The following is a 24,314-nucleotide window of genomic DNA, read 5'->3' on the forward strand; positions in this document are numbered from 1 at the left end:
GGGAGGGTTAAAGTCAGTGCGCATACTACGACACGGCTGATAGACAGGCACTAGCCTTACTTGGGGTGGCATTCAACAGGTTGCCTACTCCTACTGCCTCAGTAGATGTCTTTAAAATATTGGACACCACTACACCTCTTATTTTTTTATTTATTTTTTATTTCACCTTTATTTAACCAGGTAGGCTAGTTGAGAACAAGTTCTCATTTGCAACTGCGACCTGGCCAAGATAAAGCATAGCAGTGTGAGCATACAACAAAGAGTTACACATGGAGTAAACAATTAACAAGTCAATAACACAGTAGAAAACAAAGGGGGGGTCTATATACAATGTGTGCAAAAGGCATGAGGAGGTAGGCAAATAATTACAATTTTGCAGATTAACACTGGAGTGATAAATGATCAGATGGTCATGTACAGGTAGAGATATTGGTGTGCAGAAGAGCAGAAAAGTAAATAAATAAAAACAGTATGGGGATGAGGTAGGTGAAAAGTGTGGGCTATTTACCAATAGACTATGTACAGCTGCAGCGATCGGTTAGCTGCTCAGATAGCTGATGTTTGAAGTTGGTGAGGGAGATAAAAGTCTCCAACTTCAGCGATTTTTGCAATTCGTTCCAGTCACAGGCAGCAGAGTACTGGAACGAAAGGCGGCCAAATGAGGTGTTGGCTTTAGGGATGATCAGTGAGATACACCTGCTGGAGCGCGTGCTACGGATGGGTGTTGCCATCGTGACCAGTGAGCTGAGATAAGGCGGAGCTTTACCTAGCATGGACTTGTAGATGACCTGGAGCCAGTGGGTCTGGCGACGAATATGTAGCGAGGGCCAGCCGACTAGAGCATACAAGTCGCAGTGGTGGGTGGTATAAGGTGCTTTAGTGACAAAACGGATGGCACTGTGATAGACTGCATCCAGTTTGCTGAGTAGAGTGTTGGAAGCCATTTTGTAGATGACATCGCCGAAGTCGAGGATCGGTAGGATAGTCAGTTTTACTAGGGTAAGCTTGGCAGCGTGAGTGAAGGAGGCTTTGTTGCGGAATAGAAAGCCGACTCTTGATTTGATTTTCGATTGGAGATGTTTGATATGAGTCTGGAAGGAGAGTTTGCAGTCTAGCCAGACACCTAGGTACTTATAGACGCCCACATATTCTAGGTCGGAACCATCCAGGGTGGTGATGCTAGTCGGGCATGCGGGTGCAGGCAGCGACCGGTTGAAAAGCATGCATTTGGTTGTACTAGCGTTTAAGAGCAGTTGGAGGCCACGGAAGGAGTGTTGTATGGCATTGAAGCTTGTTTGGAGGTTAGATAGCACAGTGTCCAAAGACGGGCCGAAAGTATATAGAATGGTGTCGTCTGCGTAGAGGTGGATCAGGGAATCGCCCGCAGCAAGAGCAACATCATTGATATACACAGAGAAAAGAGTCGGCCCGAGAATTGAACCCTGTGGCACCCCCATAGAGACTGCCAGAGGACCGGACAGCATGCCCTCCGATTTGACACACTGAACTCTGTCTGCAAAGTAATTGGTGAACCAGGCAAGGCAGTCATCCGAAAAACCGAGGCTACTGAGTCTGCCGATAAGAATATGGTGATTGACAGAGTCGAAAGCCTTGGCAAGGTCGATGAAGACGGCTGCACAGTACTGTCTTTTATCGATGGCGGTTATGATATCGTTTAGTACCTTGAGTGTGGCTGAGGTGCACCCATGACCGGCTCGGAAACCAGATTGCACAGCGGAGAAGGTACGGTGGGATTCGAGATGGTCAGTGACCTGTTTGTTGACTTGGCTTTCGAAGACCTTAGATAGGCAGGGCAGGATGGATATAGGTCTGTAACAGTTTGGGTCCAGGGTGTCTCCCCCTTTGAAGAGGGGGATGACTGCGGCAGCTTTCCAATCCTTGGGGATCTCAGACGAGATGAAAGAGAGGTTGAACAGGCTGGTAATAGGGGTTGCGACAATGGTGTCAGATAGTTTCAGAAATAGAGGGTCCAGATTGTCAAGCCCAGCTGATTTGTACGGGTCCAGGTTTTGCAGCTCTTTCAGAACATCTGCTATCTGGATTTGGGTAAAGGAGAACCTGGAGAGGCTTGGGCGAGGAGCTGCGGGGGGGGCGGAGCTGTTGGCCGAGGTTGAAGTAGCCAGGCGGAAGGCATGGCCAGCCGTTGAGAAATGCTTATTGAAGTTTTCGATAATCATGGATTTATCAGTGGTGACCGTGTTACCTAGCCTCAGTGCAGTGGGCAGCTGGGAGGAGGTGCTCTTGTTCTCCATGGACTTCACAGTGTCCCAGAACTTTTTGGAGTTGGAGCTACAGGATGCAAACTTCTGCCTGAAGAAGCTGGCCTTAGCTTTCCTGACTGACTGCGTGTATTGGTTCCGGACTTCCCTGAACAGTTGCATATCACGGGGACTATTCGATGCTATTGCAGTCCGCCACAGGATGTTTTTGTGCTGGTCGAGGGCAGTCAGGTCTGGGGTGAACCAAGGGCTGTATCTGTTCTTAGTTCTGCATTTTTTGAACGGAGCATGCTTATCTAAAATGGTGAGGAAGTTACTTTTAAAGAATGACCAGGCATCCTCAACTGACGGGATGAGGTCAATGTCCTTCCAGGATACCCGGGCCAGGTCGATTAGAAAGGCCTGCTCACAGAAGTGTTTTAGGGAGCGTTTGACAGTGATGAGGGGTGGTCGTTTGACTGCGGCTCCGTAGCGGATACAGGCAATGAGGCAGTGATCGCTGAGATCCTGGTTGAAGACAGCGGAGGTGTATTTGGAGGGCCAGTTGGTCAGGATGACGTCTATGAGGGTGCCCTTGTTTACAGAGTTAGGGTTGTACCTGGTGGGTTCCTTGATGATTTGTGTGAGATTGAGGGCATCTAGCTTAGATTGTAGGACTGGCGGGGTGTTAAGCATATCCCAGTTTAGGTCACCTAACAGAACAAACTCTGAAGCTAGATGGGGGGCGATCAATTCACAAATGGTGTCCAGGGCACAGCTGGGAGCTGAGGGGGGTCGGTAGCAGGCGGCAACCGTGAGAGACTTATTTCTGGAGAGAGTAATTTTCAAAATTAGTAGTTCGAACTGTTTGGGTATGGACCTGGAAAGTATGACATTAACATCCTCCCCCATCCTCCCCCTTTGGCAGTTCTATCTTGACGGAAGATGTTATAGTTGGGTATGCAGGTAGTAAGTAACCAAACATTACCTCCTACTGCTTAGATTGTGCAACACACACACACCTAAAAACAATAAGGGTTTGATGTAACAGAAACATGCTGTAGGCAAATGAGCAATCAAATGTGTCAATCATTACTTTGGGCAAGATTTTACCAATTGAGACATGCATCTCTCCCACATATACTGTAATTATGGCAGTCAGTCAGACTGCCCATGGGGCATGATGCTAGGAACTGCTCTTCTCTTCTCCTGAACATGTGTCCTTCACCCCACCACTGGGAGTGGCACATTTTATGTCAGTGTCCCTGCCCTGCTGCCTGTCATCGAGCAAGAACGTACAACATGTCCCCATCCATTGGCAGACAGATTCAGACAAAGAACACACAAAGTAGAACTACCATGGCCTGAAATATCATGGCCCGTAACAATGTTAAAGTCGGCCAGTCGTCAAGGATCGCAGTTTTCCCTTTATTTTACAATGACATAATTTCATCAGGACCCAAAATAATAAGAAAGCATCCCTCCCTGGGCAGCCACAGTGGAGACCCAGAAAATTGGGCATCCACGGAAGAGACCTAGTAAATTGGGCAGCCACAGTGGAGACCCAGTATATTGGGCAGCCACAGTGGAGTTCCAGTATATTGGGCAGCCACAGTGGAGACCCAGAAAATTGGGCAGCTACAGAAGAGACCCAGTAAATTGGGCAGCCACAGTGGAGACCCAGTATATTGGGCAGCCACAGTGGAGACCCAGTATATTTGGCAGCCACAGAGGAGACCCAGAAGATTGGGCAGCCACGGAAGAGACCCAGTACATTGGGCAGCCACAGTGGAGACCCAGAAGATTGGGCAGCCACGGAAGAGACCCAGTATATTGGGCAGCCACAATGGGTCCCAGTAAATTGGGCAACATGCATGGCAGGACTTCAGGCATCCTCATTAAGTAATTGCTGTTTACAACTGTCAGTAGAGCAGAGCAGAGTGAGTTGGCCCATGATGCAGCAGCACCAGGCCTGGGCTGGGCTCCGTCCCCTGGGAAATGTGTCACCTAAGCACCAGAGGCTTGCTGACATCACGGCTGGCCTGGGCTGAGGATGTTCAATGTTATAGGGCTGAAGGCCCCTGTGTTGGGGTGGATTGCCCCCTGGACAAACAGAGCTGGTCATTCTGTATGGGGGATAGTTTTCCTACACAGCTGAGACACATCCCAGACAATAAAGGAGTGGTGGGGGGGGGGTTGAGGTTATGACCTCACTTTACAAATGGTGTAGAGTGGAAAGACCACATGTGGCAAGGTGCCATATTGATCTTTATCAAGCCATTCATTCACAGGACCAGTCAGCTTACAGCGTCCTGCTGTAGCAGAATGCAAATGTACTGCTGCTGTTGACGTTGAATATCAATCAATGGTGTCATAATGGTAGGAAACATAATTATCTTGAAATTGGGTGAGTCTTTGTTTTTGTACATGATAGCCCAATCTTCATTCCCTGTGTTTATACTGAAGGAGAGATATGTGAGCAGATAAGCGGGAAAGAACAGGAATGCATAAATAATGCAGAACAAAAGAAAAATGGAAAGAACCCAATCTAAAATTCAGACGGCTATTTCTGGTTGTCAGGTGGCCATTGAAAACTACTAATGCGTCTTAGAAAATCGCCACCGGTCTGGTGCACAGTATTTAAGTAGAAATGTACTTTTACTTTTTACTTTGACTCAATTATGACAATTCAGTACTTTTTCCACCACTGTATTTCAGTACATTTTAAACCAGATACTTTTAGACTTTTACTCAAGTAGTATTTTACTGGGTGACTTTCACTTTTACTTTAGTAATTTTCTATTAAGTTTATCTTTACTTTTACTCAAGTATGACAATTTAGTACTTTCCCCACCACTGCACAGCACAGCACGGCACGGCACAGCACAGCACAGGACAGCACAGACAAGGGATTTGTTTAAGGTTACCATACCAAACCTTATTTGTCTTGCCACAAACAGAGCGGTGAAAAAGTAGACTTATTGAGAATTGGACATTCCAGGGGGCCTGTGAAGTCATTAAGGACCAGCGACTATGGGTTACATAACCCTGTAATGTTGCTGCCTGCCTCCTCAAATTGTTACCTTAAGTCTGGGCTGGGTGCGTTCCAAAACCTTGACCCCCATCGCTATCACCCTGCATTAAACCGGGGTCAGAGTCCATACAAGCCACGCTAAGGAGGGGGCTCTACTCGGCCCCTGAGACCTAATGAAAACATACCAGTGAATTAGCCTGCCAGCCTGCAGTTCAACTCACATACATACGAGATGTTCAGCCGTGAGCTGGAGACCGTGAGCACATTCAGAGGGACTGGAACCAATCTGTCTGGACTGCTGTCGGTTTTTAAAAAAAAGAAGCTTTGTGTGTAAGTTTTGGATCGGTACCGATAAATAAAGTGTCAAAGTTATGTGCCTGATGTTCTTCAATTGGCATTTGAATGGTTCTGTATATCAGGGAACATCTGAACTCCTAGCTATCTACGTAAGCTAAATGGTTCCATTCAGAAAAAGAATAGCTTAAAATTGTGTGCAAGTCTTACATGACCATACGGTAAGCACACGTGAAAAAGAAACAAACAAGCACAGAGGTGTGGCTGGGCACGTTGTCTCAGTCACAACATTGCAAATCCAATGGCATCCAATAGCACTGAGAGACCAGCTAGAGACACAGACAAACATGTCAAGGCAAAGGGCCCTCTAAGTGAATCTTTCCTCACAAGACTGATCATGTGACATACAATCCTTCCTAACATGAGGTGTCTGCCATCATCCGTGTGGAGGGAGAAAGAGATGAGTGTAACGTAGCGGAGGAATTGGGAACTTAAGGACTGGAAGACAGATCAGGAGGAATGTACGCTGCCAAGCACCCTTAGTTACAACAGCCGTTAAGTTAGTGAAACAGATCTTTTGTCCAATTAATCAATATGGTCATTTCTCTTCTTTTCTCTTTCTTAGTGCCACTAGGGTCTGTTAATGGGGATATTTGTTATATAAGTGTTTTTCTCCCTAGGCCTAGACCCTGTCACATGCTGGTAGATAGACATCTGCTGCTGTTCCTTTATGAGGCTCCTCAGAAACCATCCTAGAGTAGTTAAGTGGAGATCTTCTGCTTTGATAAACCACTGTGACTTTCCTTTTCTGTCTGAGGGAAGGAACACCATGACCTTTTCTCTCTGTTTTGGTTGTTTTTCTACAGCGAGGGAGTTAGCGTGGCTGAGGCAGCATGTCATGGACAGGCACCAGCAGGCAGGCAGGCAGGCGGTCTGAGGAGGGTGTGCCGTCTCCACACACGCCAAGTGTGGTATCAACAATGAGAGGCATCGCATTTCAAAGCCCTATCTGACACACACTGAACACGTCTCTACACTCTTAGAAAAAAAGGGTTCCAAAATAGTTATTTGGCTGTCCCCACAGGATAGAGCCCTTTTTGGTTCCAATTAGAGCTCCTTTTGCTTCCAGGTAGAACCCTTTTGGGTTCCAGGTAGAACCGTCTGTGGAAAGGGTTCTACATGGATCCTAAAAGGGTTCTTACCTGGAACCAAAAGGGTTCTTCCTGGAACAAAAAAGGGTTATTCAAAGGGTTATCCTATGGGGACAGCTGAAAAACCCTTGTAGGTTCCTGATAGCACCTTTTTTTCTAAAAGTGTAGAACTGACAGGGTGACGATGGAGTTTCTGGCACACATGTCTTTAGACATATGTCTTTAGTTTTTAATTATTTTTTTCAGTGGTTACAGACAGAAGACATTGAGCTAGTGATGCCTTGAAGCAACCAACCATAGGGCTGTTGGTTGAAATTAACATGGGGGGCTTTCTTGACTAGTTATAGAGTGAATATAATGTTCACTAAGACAGAGTCCTTGATATACCCCTATGAGGAAATTTGCCATGTTAAAAGGGGTGAAAGACTTCAGTTGCAGACTTAAACCATGTTCAATCCCCATGGAGGATGATTGCTGGTTGTCGACCTGCTGTGTTTACGGTTCTTAGATATAAACTGTTACTTACGCACAATGCGATCTTCAGTAATGAACGGGTGATGCCCCGAAAGTTTACTTTAGTTAATCTCAGCCTAAATCCATCTTGGATGAATGAGATGCATTGCCTGTCATTGCATGTTTACAGTATAATACCATACCTGTACATACAGTGCATTCAGGAAGTATTGACATCCCGTGACTTTTTCCCCATTTTATTGTGTTACAAAAGTGTGATTAAAATTGATTTAGTTGTCATCTACACAAAATACTCTGGGAAGTTAAAGTGGAAGAAGAATTCTATATATTTTTTGTACTTAATAGACATTTTAAACACTAATATCTTGATTGGTGGCTATGTAATGGTCCTGTGTGTAGATGGTGTAGAGAGTCAGGCGCAGGACAGCAGATATGAGTAATCAACGTACTTTACTCAAAAATACAATAATACAAGGCAACATAGCGAGCCCATTGTCTCCACTCCTTCAATGATCCCAAACACACTGCCCGGGTGGCTTCGTAAGAAGTATTTCAAGGTCCTGGAGTGGCCTAGCCAGTCTCCAGATCTGAACCCCATAGAAAATCTTTGGAGGGAGTTGAAAGTCCGTGTTGCCCAACAACAGCCCCAAAACATCACTCCTCTAGAGGAGATCTGCATGGAGGAATGGGCCAAAATACCAGCAACATTGTGTGAAAACCTTGTGAAGACATTTGACCTCTGTCACTGCCAACAAAGGGTATATAACAAAGTATTGAGATAAACTTTTGTTATTGACCAAATACTTATTTTCCACCATAATTTGCAAATAAATTCATTAAAATCCTACAATGTGATTTTCTGGATATTTTTTTTCTCTCATTTTGTCTGTCATAGTTGAAGTGTACCTATGATGAAAATTACAGGCCTCTCTCATCTTTTTAAGTGGGAGAACTTGCACAATTGGTGGCTGACTAAATACTTTTTTGCCCCACTGTATTTAGTTGAGAGAAGCCAGGTGTGTAAGACAAAGACAGAACAAATGGAAAATGAACGCTCTCCAGACCGTGGATGTGAACTTGGTAACCCGATCAGAAACTATGTCCTCAGGCACCCCGTAGTGACGGAAGACGTGTGTGAACAGGGTATCCGCAGTCGGTAGGGCCGTAGCGAGACCGGGCAAAGGGAGGAGACGGCAGGACTTAGAAAACCGATCCACAACGACCAGGATCGTGGTGTTGCCCCGTGAGGGAGGAAGATCCGTAAGGAAGTCCACCGACTGGTGCGACCACGGCCGTTGTGGAATGGGTAGGGGTTGTAATTTCCCTCTGGGCAGGTGCCTGGAAGCCTTGCACTGGGCCCACACTGAGCAGGAGGAAACATAAACCCTCACGTCCTTGGCCAAGGTGAGCCACCAGTAATTCCCACTAAAGCAACGCACCGTCCGACCGATGTCAGGATGACCAGAGGAGGGTGACGTATTGGCCCAATAGATCAAATGGTCACGGACAGCAGACGGAACGTACAGGCGCCCAGCTGGATACTGGGGGGGAGTGGGCTAGGTGCGTAACGCCCACTCGATGTCCGCGTCCAGCTCCCACACCACCAGTGCCACCAGGCAAGAGGCCGGAATTATGGGAGTAGGATCCATGGACCGCTCCTCTGTTTCATACATCCGGGACAGTGCGTCTGCCTTAGCATTCTGGGAACCTGGTCTCTAGGACAGAATGGAAAAAAAATGCATAAAGAACATAGCCCACCTTGCCCGGCGAGGGTTCAGTCTCCTCGCCGCCCGGATGTACTCCAGATTGCGGTGGTCAGTCCAGATGAGAAAAGGGTGTTTAGCCACCTCAAGCCAATGTCTCCACTCCTTCAGAGCCTTGACAACAGCCAACAGCTCCCGGTCCCCCACATCATAGTTTCGCTCCGCCGGGCTGAGCTTCTTAGAAAAGAAAGCACAGGGGCAGAGCTTTGGTGGCGTGCCCGAGAGCTGAGAGAGCACGGCTCCTATCCCAGCCTCGGACGAGTCCACCTCAACTATGAACGCCAAAGAGGGATCCGGATGAGCCTTCCGCCTTGGGCTTTCGGACCCTGGCCGCCAGCGCGGGATGGAATGACAGGGCCCTGATCGATCATGACTGGTGTAGTCTGCGCGAGGACGTCCGTCGGGAGTTGGCCTGCCGAGACACCACCCTCACGTTGGATCAGCTAATGGACCTGTCCATCCGGCTGGACACCCTCCTGGTTACCCACAGACACCCAGATCGGGGCCTGTCAGTTCCATCCCCCAGCACCTCCGCTTCGACACCCATGGAGGTGCTGCGCTTAGGGCGACCGGAGGAGGGGCCATTCCCTGCACACTGCTGGTCGGTGCTGGGGGGGTTCCTCAGGGAGTCGAGGCAGCAGGCAGGGCACTATTGTGTCACCCCAGGTGTGTCGGCACCAGGCTCACCCAGAGCCCCGTGCTGCTCACATGTATGTGTTTATTAATTTTCCTCGCATTCCCGGTGACGTCGAACGCCGAACGTCGCCCGAACAAGGAGAAGGACCGACTTCGGCGGAAGTCGTGACAGGTGATTACAACTGTGAGTCTTTCTGGGTTAGTCACGAAGAGCTTTGCACTCCTGGATTATACAATATTTGCCCTTTAAGCTCTGTCAAGTTGGTTGTTGATCATTGCTAGACAGCCATTTTCAAGTCTTGCCACAGATTTTCAAGATGATTTAAGTCAAAATTGTAACTAGGCCACTACGGAAAATTCAATGTCATCTTGGTAAGCAACTCCAATGAATATTTGGCCTTGTGTTTTAGATAATTGTCCTCTGAAAGGTGAATTTGTCTCCCAGTGTCTGTTACAATCAGACTGATTCAAGTTTTTCTCTAGGATTTTGCATGTGCTTAGGTTGTCTAAACGTTGTTAGCCTTGTAAGGTTTGTAGGTTTGGTAATTAAAGTCCTGTAAAAGTGCAGAATGATTGGACGATATCATTGCAGAGTCACTATGGTGACACTGGAGTGATGAGGGTGGGCCCAGGTCACACACTGTTGCTCTCGCCTCTGTGTTGGTTCTGACCTCAGTGGAAAGATGTCTTGAAGGATCAGGAAGGTCTCACACCACATCAAACCCCATTTTTTATTTAATTGGGCAAGTCAGTTAAGAACACATTCTTATTTTCAGTGATGGCCTAGGAACCCCTTGTTCAGGGGCAGAGGGACAGATTTTCACCTTGTCAGCTCGGGGATTCGATCTTGCAACATTTCAGTTACTAGTCCAATGCTCTAACCACTAGGCTACCTGCCGTCCCACATAGGGCTAATAGCTTTTGTTGATTTAGATCCTTACCACACACACCTCTCATGTCTTGCCCCCAGCCCTCTTTCTCCAACTAGTGGCATTTGTGGCACATCTATTGTGGCTAACAAAAGGAACAAATGTCCCCTCCATCGGGCTGGCGGGGAGCCGTTGTACTGTCCTGATCACTCGCCGGCCACACAATGGTACTGTGCGTCACTCGCCACGACAGAGCTTGCTGACGTACCGTGGTGACGTTCAAGTGATAGAAAAGGCACAAAAAGACTGATTCCAAATATAGTTGGAAGCTGAGGGTAGAGAATAAAACAACAAAGGGAAAGAGCGAATTAAAGAGGAGAACGTCAAAGTGATATCATTCACTCATTGGTAATCGGAGGAACAAAGAGCAGTCAGGTTCAAAATTAATGGGGTTAAATCAATGTGTATTTACCAGAAGAGGCTGGTAGAAGGAGCTATAGGAAGATGGGCTCAGTGTAGTGGCTGGGATTGATTAAATGGAACGGAGTCAAACATGTGATTTCCATATGTTTGATGTGTTTGATACTGTTCCATTACACCATTCCAGCCATTACAATGAGCCTGTCCTCCTATAGCTCCCACCAGCCCCCACTGGTATTTACTCATGTTAGATTGGCTTTGAAGTCACTTCTTCATGGAGACTAACATGCAGTATAAGCTATAGGAACTTAGAATTGGTGACGACAAAGGTAGGGTAGCTAAATTGAGATTTAGATAAAGCTGTCAAAGTGAGATCCCTGATAGGATTATTTACCACTATCTGAGGGGGTGACTGATACTGAGAAATATTGACTAGCCTGTTTAACACCAAATGACCTTTGACATGCAGACCATCAACTTTATCCTAAAACTGCTTTCATGCCCAATCATCTTGTTTTGGATGATAACAGTCAAACCATTGTTGTTGCATTTTGATCAGTGAGGCTGAATAAGAATGGGGTCAATCACCTATAGTGCAATCTCCTTCTCCTTCGTTTACTGCTGCAGCCTCTCCAACTCTAAGGATGAAACGTGAAGAAACATTTCCTGATGAACTGTGTGACTTTGGTCAATCATACAGGAAGAGGGGGTCACCCAGCTGCCTGCTCCTAAGTAGATTTATCAGACACATGTCGTTTTTAACCAGTGTGAAAAATAGGCTTCCCATACAATTGTTCACATGCTTCGTAAACAACAGGTGTAGACAAACAGTGAAAGGCTTATTTACGGGTCTTTTCCCAACAAGGCAAAGTTAAAGAGAAGATAGAAAATAAAAATAGAAATAATGACACAAGGAATAAATACACAGTGAATAACAAATAACATTAATGAGTACCAATACTGAGTTGATGTGCAGGGATACGAGTTAATTAAAGTAGCTATGTACATATAGTATGGGTAAAGTGATTAGGCAGCAGGATAGATAACAGACAATAACAGCTTATGTGGTGTGTGTGCGTGTGTGCGTGTGTGCGTGCGTGCGTGCGTGCGTGCGTGCGTGCGTGCGTGCGTGCGTGCGTGTGTGTGTGTGTGTGCGCGCGCGCGCGTGTGTGTGGCGTCAGTATGCATGCGTGCACGTGTTATGTGTGTATGGGCATATGTAGTATGTGTGTGTGTGTATATGTGTGTGTTGGGGTGTTAGTGTAAGTATGTGTTAGTGTGTGGGTAGTGTCCGGTGTGTGTGCATAGAGTCACTGCAAGAGAGTTAGTGCAAAAATGGGTTAATGCAGGTAATCCAAGCACACTTCCGAAACCTGTGCCATTTGTACGCTTCGCCATGGATATAGTGGGACCCCTGGTAAAAACGACACGAGGACTCCGGTACATCCTGGTAATAGTAGATTATGCCACCTGATATCCCGAGGCCATTTCCCTATTTTTCTTTATTATTTTAATAAACACCCTTGAAACTGAACGATCACACGTGTCCATGTCTGATCAGTGTAAACATTTTGATAAAACCCCTGTTCTGCCACAGCACTTATTACTGAAGCGGGTGACTGATGTGGTAAACTCCTCAATGTTATCGGATGAATCCTGGAACATATTCCAGTCTGTACTAACAAAACAGTCCTGCAGCTTAGCATCCACTTCATCGGACGACATCTGTATTATAGGTACTTCCTGTTTGAGTTTTTGTTTGTAAGTAAGAAGCAGGAGGGTGGAGTTATGGTCTGATTTGCCAAATGGAGGGCGAGGGTGGGTCTTGTGAGCATTTCTGTGTGTTCCCATTTAGATTCCAATGCTAGGTGAGAGCTGACACATTCACAATGCAATCTGATGGAGGAAACTATCCCCCTTTTTCCTCCAAACATAACGATGGTCACTATGTCCAAACAATTCTAATTTTGTTTCATCAGACCAGAGGACATTTCTCCAAAAAGTACAATCTTTGTCCCCAAGTGCAGTTGCAAACTATATTCTGGCTTTTTATGGCAGTTTTGGAGCAGTGGCTTCTTCCTTGCTGAGCGGTCTTTCAGGTTATGTCATTTTACTGTGGATATAGATACTTCTGTGGATATAGCATCTTCACAAGGTCCTTTGCTGTTGTTCTGGGATTGATTTGCACTTTTCACACCAAAGTACGTTCATCTCTAGGAGACAGATCTCCTTCCTGAGCGGTATGATGGCTGTGTGGTCCCATAGTGTTTATACTTGCGTACTATTGTTTGTACAGATGAACGTGGTACCTTCAGGCATTTGGAAATTGCTCCCAAGGATGAACCAGACTTCTGGAGGTCTACAATTGTGGAGGTATTGGTTGATTTCTTTTGATTTTCTCATGATGTCAAGCAAAGAGGCACTGAGGTTGAAGGTAGGTCTTGACATACATACACAGGTACACCTCCAATTTACTCAAATGTTGTCAATTAGCCTATCAGAAGCTTCTAAAGCCATGACATCATTTTCTGGAATTTTCCAAGCTGTTTAAAGGCACAGTCAACTTAGTTTATGTAAACTTCTGACCCACTGGAATTGTGATACAATAAATTATGAGTGAAATAATCTGTCTGTAAACAATTGTTGGAAAAATTACTTGTGTCGTGCACAAAATAGATGTCTTAACCGACTTGCCAAAACTATAGTTTGTTAACAAGAAATGTGTGGAGTGGTTGAAAAACAAGTTTTAATGACTCCAACCTAAGTGTGTGTAAACTTTTGACTTCAACTGTGGGTACTTTATATCATTTATGCACTGAGCTTACACATAGATACCAACTTGTTTTTGATTGGCATCTAACCTTAGGCTTAGAGAGTTTCTCTGTTTTGCTTTAAGGTAAAATATGTTTAATGAATTACTTTTTTCATTAACTGCTAAAAGTACTCTCTTTGTTCCAGTCTAATTAACTTATCCTTGGAGACCAAAATGGGGGAACTCCTTCAGCTATCAAGGTAGACTACTGTTTGGGCTGAATTAGTGCAAAAACCACACACCCCTGTCTAAATGGAGTGAAATTATTTATTTTCCTCCGGCAGACCCAAATAGCCCTCATCTATCAAGCCTTTCCCCCAGGGAGTATATACACTCCTGATTGCTTGCGTTTCTCCGAGTTGAACCCCAGCCAAAGCTAACACCCCCTGTTTGCCAGCCTGGGAGCGCCATTCATAAGCGTGAATAATGTTAGTCATTTCTTCACACCTACAATAGTATATCAACAGGAGAGACAGGCCGACTAGATGAATCATGACTGTTAATCAAACTATAATGGCTGGTCCCAGTTCAGCTCTCCTGTCCTGAACACTGTCTAATAGGGAAGGAATGATGGGACGGACTCAGAGAGCGAGAGAGAGAGCTTGAGGGTGAGTCAATGATGAGAGACAGATTGAGGCACGCTAGGAGCATGAAGCTCAGCGGCCTGTCTCTCCCACACACACTGCTTCATTAACAGTACATTACAGTGTTCTGGCAGCAGCATGTGTTTATCACTGAAACAGGTCTGCATCGGTTGGGAAAACAGAGATATAGCTATCGCTCCCCAGAATGAACACACAGTAGGCTACAGTAGCTCTGTAGATGCACGGCAGGATGCCCATTGCTGATGTTTCAATCATCTTTTCAACACACTTACATTTTTCTTGAGGACAGGATGTTTTCTCTCTCTGAGCTCAAGCTGCGTGGGCTGTTGCAAAGCAGACACAGGAAGAGAGAGAAAGAAAGAGTGAGAGAGAAAGAGAGTAAAAAAGAGAAGATGAAAGCCATTCTCAGGTAAAGGCAGCAGAGATGTTCAGCCACATCCTGCCGCGCTCCATCGCTCTGTGTGAACTCTCTGACTGGAGGAAGACAAAACGATAGCTACTGCACTGCACATGGTTATCAGACACACACTGCACGTGGTTATCAGACACACACTGCACGTGGTTATCAGACACACACTGCACATGGTTATCAGACACACACTGCACATGGTTATCAGACACACACTGCACATGGTTATCAGACACACACTGCACATGGTTATCAGACACACTGCACATGGTTATCAGACACACACTGCACGTGGTTATCAGACACACACTGCCAATGGTTATCAGACACACTGCACATGGTTATCAGACACACACTGCACGTGGTTATCAGACACACACTGCACGTGGTTATCAGACACACACTGCACGTGGTTATCAGACACACACTGCACATGGTTATCAGACACACACTGCACATGGTTTTCAGACACACACTGCACGTGTCTTCATGTGTTGAGGTGTGTCTATAGCATGCAGATAGGTCGAAATAGGCAATATATACATGTATGGACTGATATACTTGTAAAATGTGACAAGAAATTGGATTAGGGTAGAGATACAGTATGAGCAACCTTGATTCCATGCTATTGAAATATGTTGGTTGGGCTACACTGAGATTCAGGGAACGTCTCTGCAAAAAGGAGAAGCCAAACCTGTGAGTTACTGAAAACCATAAACAGTAAGCACTGCTAGCTAAATCAGACAAACATACAATAGTTTCAGGTTTGTCAAGCTAATGCCACAAATGGTCACATGACCAGAGGCTTTCAAATGCATGTTACAGTTTGCCCAGATGAGTTTCAGTGGTCACATACTACATGCAGCTATTACACCATCATAAAGACATTTAAGGTCTGCATGGCTCTAGCAGATGCAGCCTTGCCCTGCCCCAGATAGACAGGAAGACAGACAGGCAGGCAGGCAGGCACAGACGGACAGACAAAAAGACAGACGGACAGAGATTTTTCAGCTGTTCCTGTAGGCAGCCAAGTGTCTCCAGACTCCATTCCCCTCATAGCCGGCACATTGTCTCCCTAATCCAATACAAGGCAACACGAGACCTAGAAATGACATGGGCCAGATTTACTGTACATACAGTTGGCTATACCTCATCATGAAGTTTAGATGTCAGATGTGATCAAACAAGATGAAATAAGATTGCTGAAACTGTAGGCCTGTTGCAGGCCCAGACGAGAGGATTGTGTTGGGCAACCGCAACGTTGCACCCGTGGCCATCCATCAACAGCATGCCTGTGTCAGGGTTTAGTTGTAACCAAAACAAGCTACTATTGTCTCTTCCTGGCTGTCTGATGATGTGGAAAAAATGGAACAAATAATTGCAGATTGAAAGCAAGAGAAACAGATGATCTCCCAAAACAAACATACAAGCACTGGTATTTGTCTCCACCATCTCTAGATGGCCAGCATAACATCCTGCTAAACCGTGGGAGAGGAGCCTTTCTCAATGGGAAGGGTTCAGCTGCAGAGCCTCACGTATGCCTACGCTTCCTATGTATGGGCTTGTGTATGACTGGTGGATAAATGGGGGGAAAGTAATAGGAGACGGCTATAGCACAAGGCTTGACCTAGACAGTCAAGACCAAATCAAACACAGAGGGAAAGACTATAGAGGAAGAATGGAAGTGAAGAATGAGGAAAGAAGCTGCATGAGGTTGAATATTAAAAACACAAGGACGGAGGATGTGGAAGAGGTGGTGGAAGAAGGGAGGAAGATGGAGAGAGGAAAGGAGGAGGTGAAGAGATAGGAGTCAAGTTAGAAGACCTGACTCAAGGTCCACAGATTGTCAAATATATTTGATTTGGCTTCTGTGATTAGTGGTGTGCAGAGAATGAGAGAGAGATAGAGAACACTAGTCTGGCAGGCGGAAATACCATGGTCTGACTGAGTCAGACAAGGAGCAGCTGGAGACACTACACAACAATCACTCCCACCGCTGAAAAAAAAACCTGTGTAAAACACAAGACTCCAGAACAGAGCATTGTAAACTTATACCGTAACACTGCACACACAGTCCCAGACCATCGTCTGAGAATAACAGATATTATGATAAATTAATTTGCATTAATTTTTAGAGGCTTTTGGTTGTAACTTCTAAAAATTCTAATTTCTCCTAACAAGGGAGAAAAAAAGTCACTTCACTGCTATCGCCTTGTGCAGTTAGGCGTAACAAACACACTTCCAGGAAACAAAAACAAAAGGTCCTAGAATAATATGGTAACGTCTCTACTTCAAAATGAAAAACCGAGAGATGGTGCTGCAGAGGGCTCTACTAGCAACACCACCTAACCTCAAACAATATGCCCCCCCCCCCCTTCCAACTGCAGCACCCACTAAAGGCGCCAGCAGGCTTCAGTTCGGCTGGCACCTAGCAACGGCTAGACGAAGCAAACAAGTGTTTTCACATACTCCCTTAAAATACCTTAATTGAAAGCGGCAAAAGTACTGTTTGTCCATTTTGAGATGCCGTAGCCAAATCAAATCAAATTGTATTTGTCACATGAGCCAAATACAACTGGTATAGTAGACCTTACAGCGAAATGCTTTCTTACAAGTCCTTAACCAACAATCCTGTTCAATGGTGTTTAAGAAAATATTTACTAAATAAACTAAAGTCAAAAAATAAAAAGTAACACAATAAAATGACATATCAATAACAAGGCTATATACAGGGGTTACCGGTACCGAGTCAATGTGCGGGGGTACAGGTTAGTCGAGGTAGAACCCCCACCACAAAGGTGGTGGGGGTTCAATGTAAATAGTTCGGATGGCCATTTGATTAATTGTTCACCAGTCTTATAGCTTGGGGATAGAAGCTGTTAAGGAGCCTTTGGACCTAGACTTAGTGCTGCGGCACGCTTGCTGTGAGGTAGCAGAGAGAACAGTCTATGACCTGGGTGACTGGAGTCTTTGAAAAGGTTTTGGGCCTTCCTCTGACACCGCCTAGTATATAGGTCCTGGATGGCAGGAAGCTTGGCCCCAGGGATGTATTGGTGTCACACCCTGACCATAGTTTGCTTTGTATGTTTCTATGTTTTGGTTGGTCAGGGTGTGAGCTGAGTGGGCATTCTATGTTTCATGTCTAGTTTGTCTATTTCTATGTCTGGCCTGATATGGTTCTCAATCAGAGGCAGGTGTTAGTCATTGTCTCTGATTGGGAACCATATTTAGGTAGCCTGGGTTTCACTGTGTGTTGGTGGGTGATTGTTCCTGTCTCTGTGTTTGCACCAGATAGGACTGTTTCGGTTTTCACATTTTCATTATTTTGTAGTTTATTCATGTATAGGTTTTCCTTTATTAAAATAACATGAATCATCACAACGCTGCATTTTGGTCCGACTCTCCTTCAACACAAGAGAACCGTTACAATTGGGCTGTACGCACTACCCTCTATAGCGCCTTATGGTCGGATGCTGAGCAGTTGCCATACCAGGCGGCGATGCAACAGGTCAGTATGCTCTCGATGATGCAGCTGTCAAACTTTTTGAGGATCTGGGGACCCATGCCAAATCTTTTCAGCATTCTGAGGTGGAAAGGGTGTTGTGCCCTCTTCACGACTGTCTTGGTGTGTTTGGACCATGATAGTTTGTTGGTGATGTGACACCAAGGAACTTGAAACTCTCAACACGCTCCGCTACAACCCTGCTTATGTTAATGGAGTCCTGTTCGGCCCTCCTTTTCCTGTAGTCCAACTTGTTTTCATGCAGTTCATGCAGTTTCATGGGTATTTTTCATTATGTTACTTAGATTGTAGCACGGGTGCATTAATAGACTCGTAAGGATTAAGGCCTCTGTATACTCACTGTCCACAAATTGTTGGATGAAACATGGGTTATAATCAGCCCTAACACTCTACACAGGAAACTGGTAAACAACACTTACCATGAAACATGGGTTATAATCAGCTCTAACACTACACAGGAAACTGGTAAACAACACTAACCATGAAACATGTTCAGACAGTGTGCACTACTACAAAAGTACAAACAACAAATATATCAGAGAATACACAAATCGAAATCCTCAACAACACCTTCTTGGTTACAGGATCTAATGAGGAATTGAAAAAGCTCCAGCAGAGTTTTTTTCCCAGAGAAGAAATGAGTGTGGGAGGACGAAGTTGATTTAAACGCCAGCCAACAAGATCTTTAAGAGGTTGCCATGGACCTTATATCCATCGCACCACAGAGACCAGACTGACAAGGAGAGTTGTGTGGTTTGGGTCAGGGGAATGTCTCAACGTCAAATGCATTGAAAGTAGAGTCAAAAATCCTAATAGACCTCATTAAAATATACAACAGTCAAAATGTGTGAGGCGTAGTCCACATACCGTTGGGGGTCTCACGGGTAACTCAGAGCACAGGCGGGATTAATACCCAAGTTCTGAATGTCATACTCTATGTACCTTTTACTCAGCATTATGTTCTTCAACAGGGGTCAAAAACAGTGATTTTCTTTGGTCAAAAAATAATAAAATCACCAGGAATTCAGCTAACAATGGGTTTCATTTAGGAAATCTGTTCACCCAGTATTGCCACAAATAAATAATAAATACATATGTGATCATGTAAAATTATAGTTATTTTCAAATACAATCTCTTTTTGGGCTTAGTTGTGGTCAATTTGCAGTGTACATGACATGAGGTAGGGGTCACAGGTCAGAGGAGGTGGATAATCTTCCTCTTTCTCTCTGCAACGGTCACCCTCCTCTTCCTTTTCTTCCATACACCAGATACATTCTTCCATACACTAGCACATTTCCCAATTCTCTCAACTCTTACGTGTTAGGGTATTGTTATTGTAAGTAGTAGGCGTTCTTACCTCTAAAAAATCATCAATATCCTGTGCTTTATTCTCCTGCTTTGTGCTGACTTGTGTTTACAGTTTATTGAGTAGGGGAGAGAGGGGTACATTCAGCATCACCACAACAATGTATTCTTTTTAACAAAGATATCTACATACATTACCAGTCAAAAGTTTGGACACACCTACTCATTCCAGGGTTTTTCTTTATTTTTACTATTTTCTACATTGTAGAATATTAGTGAAGACATCAAAACTATGAATTAACACATATTGAATCATGTAGTAACAAAAAAAAGTGTTAAACATATCAACATATAGTTTATATTTGAGATTCTTTAAAGTAGTCACCCTTTGACTTGATGACAACTTTGCACACTCTTGGCATTTCAATTTAACAGGTGTGCCTTGTTAAAAGTTAATTTGTGGAATTTCTTTCCTTCTTAATGCATTTGAGCCAATCAGTTGTGTTGTGACAAGATAGAGGTTCTATACAGAAGATAGCTCTATTTGGTAAAAGACCAAGTCCATATTATGGCAAGAACAGCTCAAATAAGCAAAGAGAAACAACAGTCCATCATTACTTTAAGACATGAAGGTCAGTCAATGCGGAAAATTTCAAGAATTCTTAAAGTTTCTTCAAGTGCAGTCACAAAAACCATCTGTGATGAAACTGGCTCTCATGAGGACCGCCACAGGAAAGGAAGTTACTTCTGCTGCAGAGGATAAGTTCATTAGAGTTAACTGCACCTCAGATTGCAGCCCAAATAAATAAATCACAGAGTTCAAGTAACAGACACATCTCGACATCAACTGTTCAGAGGAGACTGCGTGAATCAAGCCTTCATGGTCGAATTGCTGCAAAGAAACCACTACTAAAGGACACCAATAATAAGAAGAGACTTGCTTGGGCCAAGAAACATGACCAATGGACATTAGACCTGTGGAAAGGTATCCTTTGGCCCAAATTTGAGATTTTTGGTTCCAGCCTACGTGTCTTTGTGGGACCAGAGTAGGTGAACTGATGATCTCCTCATCTGTGGTTCCCACCGTGAAGCATCGAGGAGAAGGTGTGATGGTGTGGGTGTGCTTTGCTGGTGAGACTGTCTGTGATTTATTTAGAATTCAAAGCACACTTAACCAGCATGGCTACCACAGCATTCTGCAGTGATACGCCATCCCATCTGGTTTACGCCTACAGGCTGTGTAAGGGCTATTTGAACAAGAAGGAGAGTGATGGAGTGCTGCATCAGATGACCTGGCCTCCACAAACACCCAACAACCCAATTTGAGATGGTTTTGGATGAGTTGGACTGCAGAGTGAACGAAAAGCAGCGAACAAGTGCTCAGCATATGTGGGAACTTCTTCAAGACTGTTGGAAAAGCATTCTTCATGAAGCTGGTTGAGAGAATGCCAAGAGTGTGCAAAGCTGTCATCTAGGCAAAGGGTGGCTACTTTGAAGAATCTAAAATATATTTTGATTTGTAAAAACAAAATTGGACAGGTACTGTATATGTCAGAATCTTGTGTATCCCTGTAAATAATCAGAATTCATGTAAACATAACAGTTTTGAAAACAGCTTGTCCAAAAAACATGGTCTCTTGCCACAATTTATGGGGTACATTGAGCATAGGGACAGAGTAAGGTGAGCCGTCTTGGGGTAAGTGGGCAATGTCCTGTGAGAGTGGGGGATGTCCTGTGAGAGTGGGGGATGTCCTGTGAGAGTGGGGGATGTCCTGTGAGAGTGGGGGATGTCCTGTGAGAGTGGGGGATGTCCTGTGAGAGTGGGGGATGTCCTGTGAGAGTGGGCGATGTCCTGTGAGAGTGGGCGATGTCCTGTGAGAGTGGGTGATGGTGCTGGAAGGTCAAAGTTTCATTCATGGAATGGGGTTGTGGTATATTGTAAATCTTAAATGTATGCCTACATTCAAATATAGGTCTCTCTGTTCAATATCACGTACCCTTCCATTTCTTGACCTGTTGTCTGGGATGGGGATGTTGTTTCGATGTGCCAATTCATGTTTCGATGTGTCCTTATGTTAGGTCCTAATGTGGCTATGATAAATGGCTGTGCGCTACACTAGTTAATTTAGCAGACAAGTGTTGCTTATAATTCTGTGGCATTATTTTATAGTATTTCATAGTATGAAGAATAAAACTGAACAAAGCTGAATAAAACATAAATATTTTCTCCAAATGATTTGAGTGTGCACATGCAGCTATTCTGTGATGAACGTTTAACAAAGAAATATGTACTCCTAAATGCTTAATTTAGAGTTATTATTGTAACTTTAGTTGTCCTACAAACATTGGGCTGTGTGATTTGATGTTTAAGACATTGTAAGGCTGCATGCTGAGACTCTAATGATGATTTGAAAAAAGTTGTTTGAAAGGCATGAGCTCTGCTTTGTTTTTTTTTGTGCAGGCTGTACACACTCCAATAGTCTCTCATTCACAATTTGACAAGCACTTGATAATGCCTCGATTTTACAGCCTCATCCCCTTTGTAGCCGTAATGGACCCCCCAAAAATGATGCTGGGCATCTTTCACACGTTATAATATACAATTCACAAGTGATTGGCTAATATTGTCACCCATCAGACTATTCTTGATTTAATCTTGTCTAAATAATATATATGTGACATTGGTTTGATTTGGAATGGACCATTATCATGCACCTGTATCGAAACGGGGGCAGCTGTAAAATATATGTAATCTATGCACTTAAATAACGAATGGAGGACGTTTTCCCTGTGGTTTATTTTCATGCCAGCCAGGTAGGCTATACTCCTGCTGTACATATAAGCAATGTGCTTAATATTAGGAAAGTTGAAAAATAAATATAATAGGCCTGTAACGTACTGGGTGTAGTGGGTGAGAAGTCAAGCGCAGGAAGTAGAGAGTTCAGGGTAGTGCTATATTTAATGCACAAGACGGCGAACATACGCCAACCCCACGAAACACAGGGCACACAACAAAACAAATGCCCCAAACACGGGCACTTAAACAGTCCAGCAAAACCCACGAAATGGGAAACACGTAACCCACAGACGTGCACACAAGTTACACAAAACATTTGCATTGATGTCAGAGTGATTAGAGCGACAATAGAGTACTGAGTACCAGACAGTTAGCAAGTTTTGTAGGCTACTAATGACCAGAAGCAGCATGAGAGGTTGGAGCCTAATTACCGTGACTGAATTTGACTGCCTTCATGATATGGCGTATGCCGGTATGTGTAAGGTATGGCGTAAGCCCTATGACACATTGCAAAAATACTATGCATATTATGCATAAAACATAATTATAATTTGTATGGGGTATGGTGGCTATTGGCTATTGGCTATCAACTTACCCCATGGCTATTGGCTCAACTTAATCCAAGGCAAACATTTTATACTACAGTATACTAGCCCACACAGGCTAGGTTTAGGACCTCATATTGTAGTTTATAGAGACTTCAACTTATGTATAAAACAATCTTTAAACATCTACCTTGTTTTAGATACAAGCATCATGAAACCTAGAACAAAATAAATGTGGACCCAACTTGCTTACCACCTTTTCCATGTGGTTTTTCCCTCACATACTCCATGAAATGATGACTCTCCCTCTCCCCTACAAATAAATGGAAAATATAAAAAAGAGGCCTATTTCACTGATTTACTTCTTCAATATGAGTAATCCAGACGTTATACATAATGTCTACAGCTACAATATTGATAGATCACTCATACTCTGACATTACAGCAAATGTATGACCATTGGCGTCTGGAGTCCAAACTATCTCTGCATGGAGAAATTATTTTAATCTTAATATTGGGCCTTGGAATGTAGTCTACCTCATACACAACAGCAGCCAGAATAATCATACAAGCACCACAACAAAGCCATGAGCAACGTCTTCATCACCACTGAGTGTACATGATCCTTACACTATAGTCGCTACAGTTCCACAGACACTAGATGACAGCGAGCGTTTCCTAACCTGAACCTCCCCATGTGGAACACTGGACTGGACCACAGATCGGTTCGGGAATTTCCTGGATTTCCTGCGGTACTTCAAAGTGGCTGGATGAAAGGAGGACGTTGGACCAGATCCAGCTCACAGCTGGCTTCAGTGAGGGGTCGTAGCGTGTAAGAAGAGATGAGGTCAGAAGGGCAGAGCTGATGAGTCCTTGAAAACTCTGAGGGGAGCAACACAAGCAGCCCATTGCAGAATCTGACGAAAGAAGGAAGAAGGGCTGGGGGGTACTTCTCTCTCCAGGCTCTAGTTCTTTGATTCTGTCCGTGTGAGCTGATCATGCACAGTCCTGCTCGTCTGTCTGGTGAAGTCATTCAGATTCACCCCATTAAAGCAGTACTGACGCTTGCCCAGTAGCCTGCTTGTGCTTCCTGTGTTTTGTTCACTTCCACACAAACAGATTGCCTCCTGTAAATCCTGAAGCAGAAGTTGGAGATTTTTTTGAAACCCTAAATGAGGGTGTAGCTCTCTCCTCTCCCATAAACCCACTCTTTGGGTTCTTTTAGTAGTCATAAACCCCTTGGCCTATCAGTCACTTCAGGGCGACCACACATCTTGAGAGTGTCAGTGTTTCCTCCAGCTTGAGGACCCAACATGTATGAGTTATAGCACATATCAGCAGCCAGTTATTCATGTGTCCCTCATGACCCCAGTAATAAAACGACCTACCATACAACTCCCCATTCCCCCTCTGCTTTTCAACACATCACTCCCTTAACCGGACCATCAACGCACAGC

At 44.5% G+C, this 24,314-nt stretch overlaps 1 protein-coding gene across 1 annotated transcript in view; it reads right to left on the reverse strand.

The window, feature by feature from the left end:
- The window catches only part of LOC109893327 (serine/threonine-protein kinase 17A), a 40,173-nt gene extending 16,184 nt beyond the window's left edge, over positions 1-23,989 (reverse strand). The window contains exon 1 of the mRNA XM_020486507.2: positions 23,541-23,989. Coding sequence (XP_020342096.1) covers positions 23,541-23,554 — 14 coding nt within the window. The 5' untranslated portion in view covers positions 23,555-23,989. The remainder of the gene's footprint in view (positions 1-23,540) is intronic.
- Between the last annotated feature and the right edge of the window lie 325 nt (positions 23,990-24,314).

This window comes from Oncorhynchus kisutch, linkage group LG6 (assembly GCF_002021735.2).
Source record: "Oncorhynchus kisutch isolate 150728-3 linkage group LG6, Okis_V2, whole genome shotgun sequence".
Classification (NCBI taxonomy): domain Eukaryota; kingdom Metazoa; phylum Chordata; class Actinopteri; order Salmoniformes; family Salmonidae; genus Oncorhynchus; species Oncorhynchus kisutch.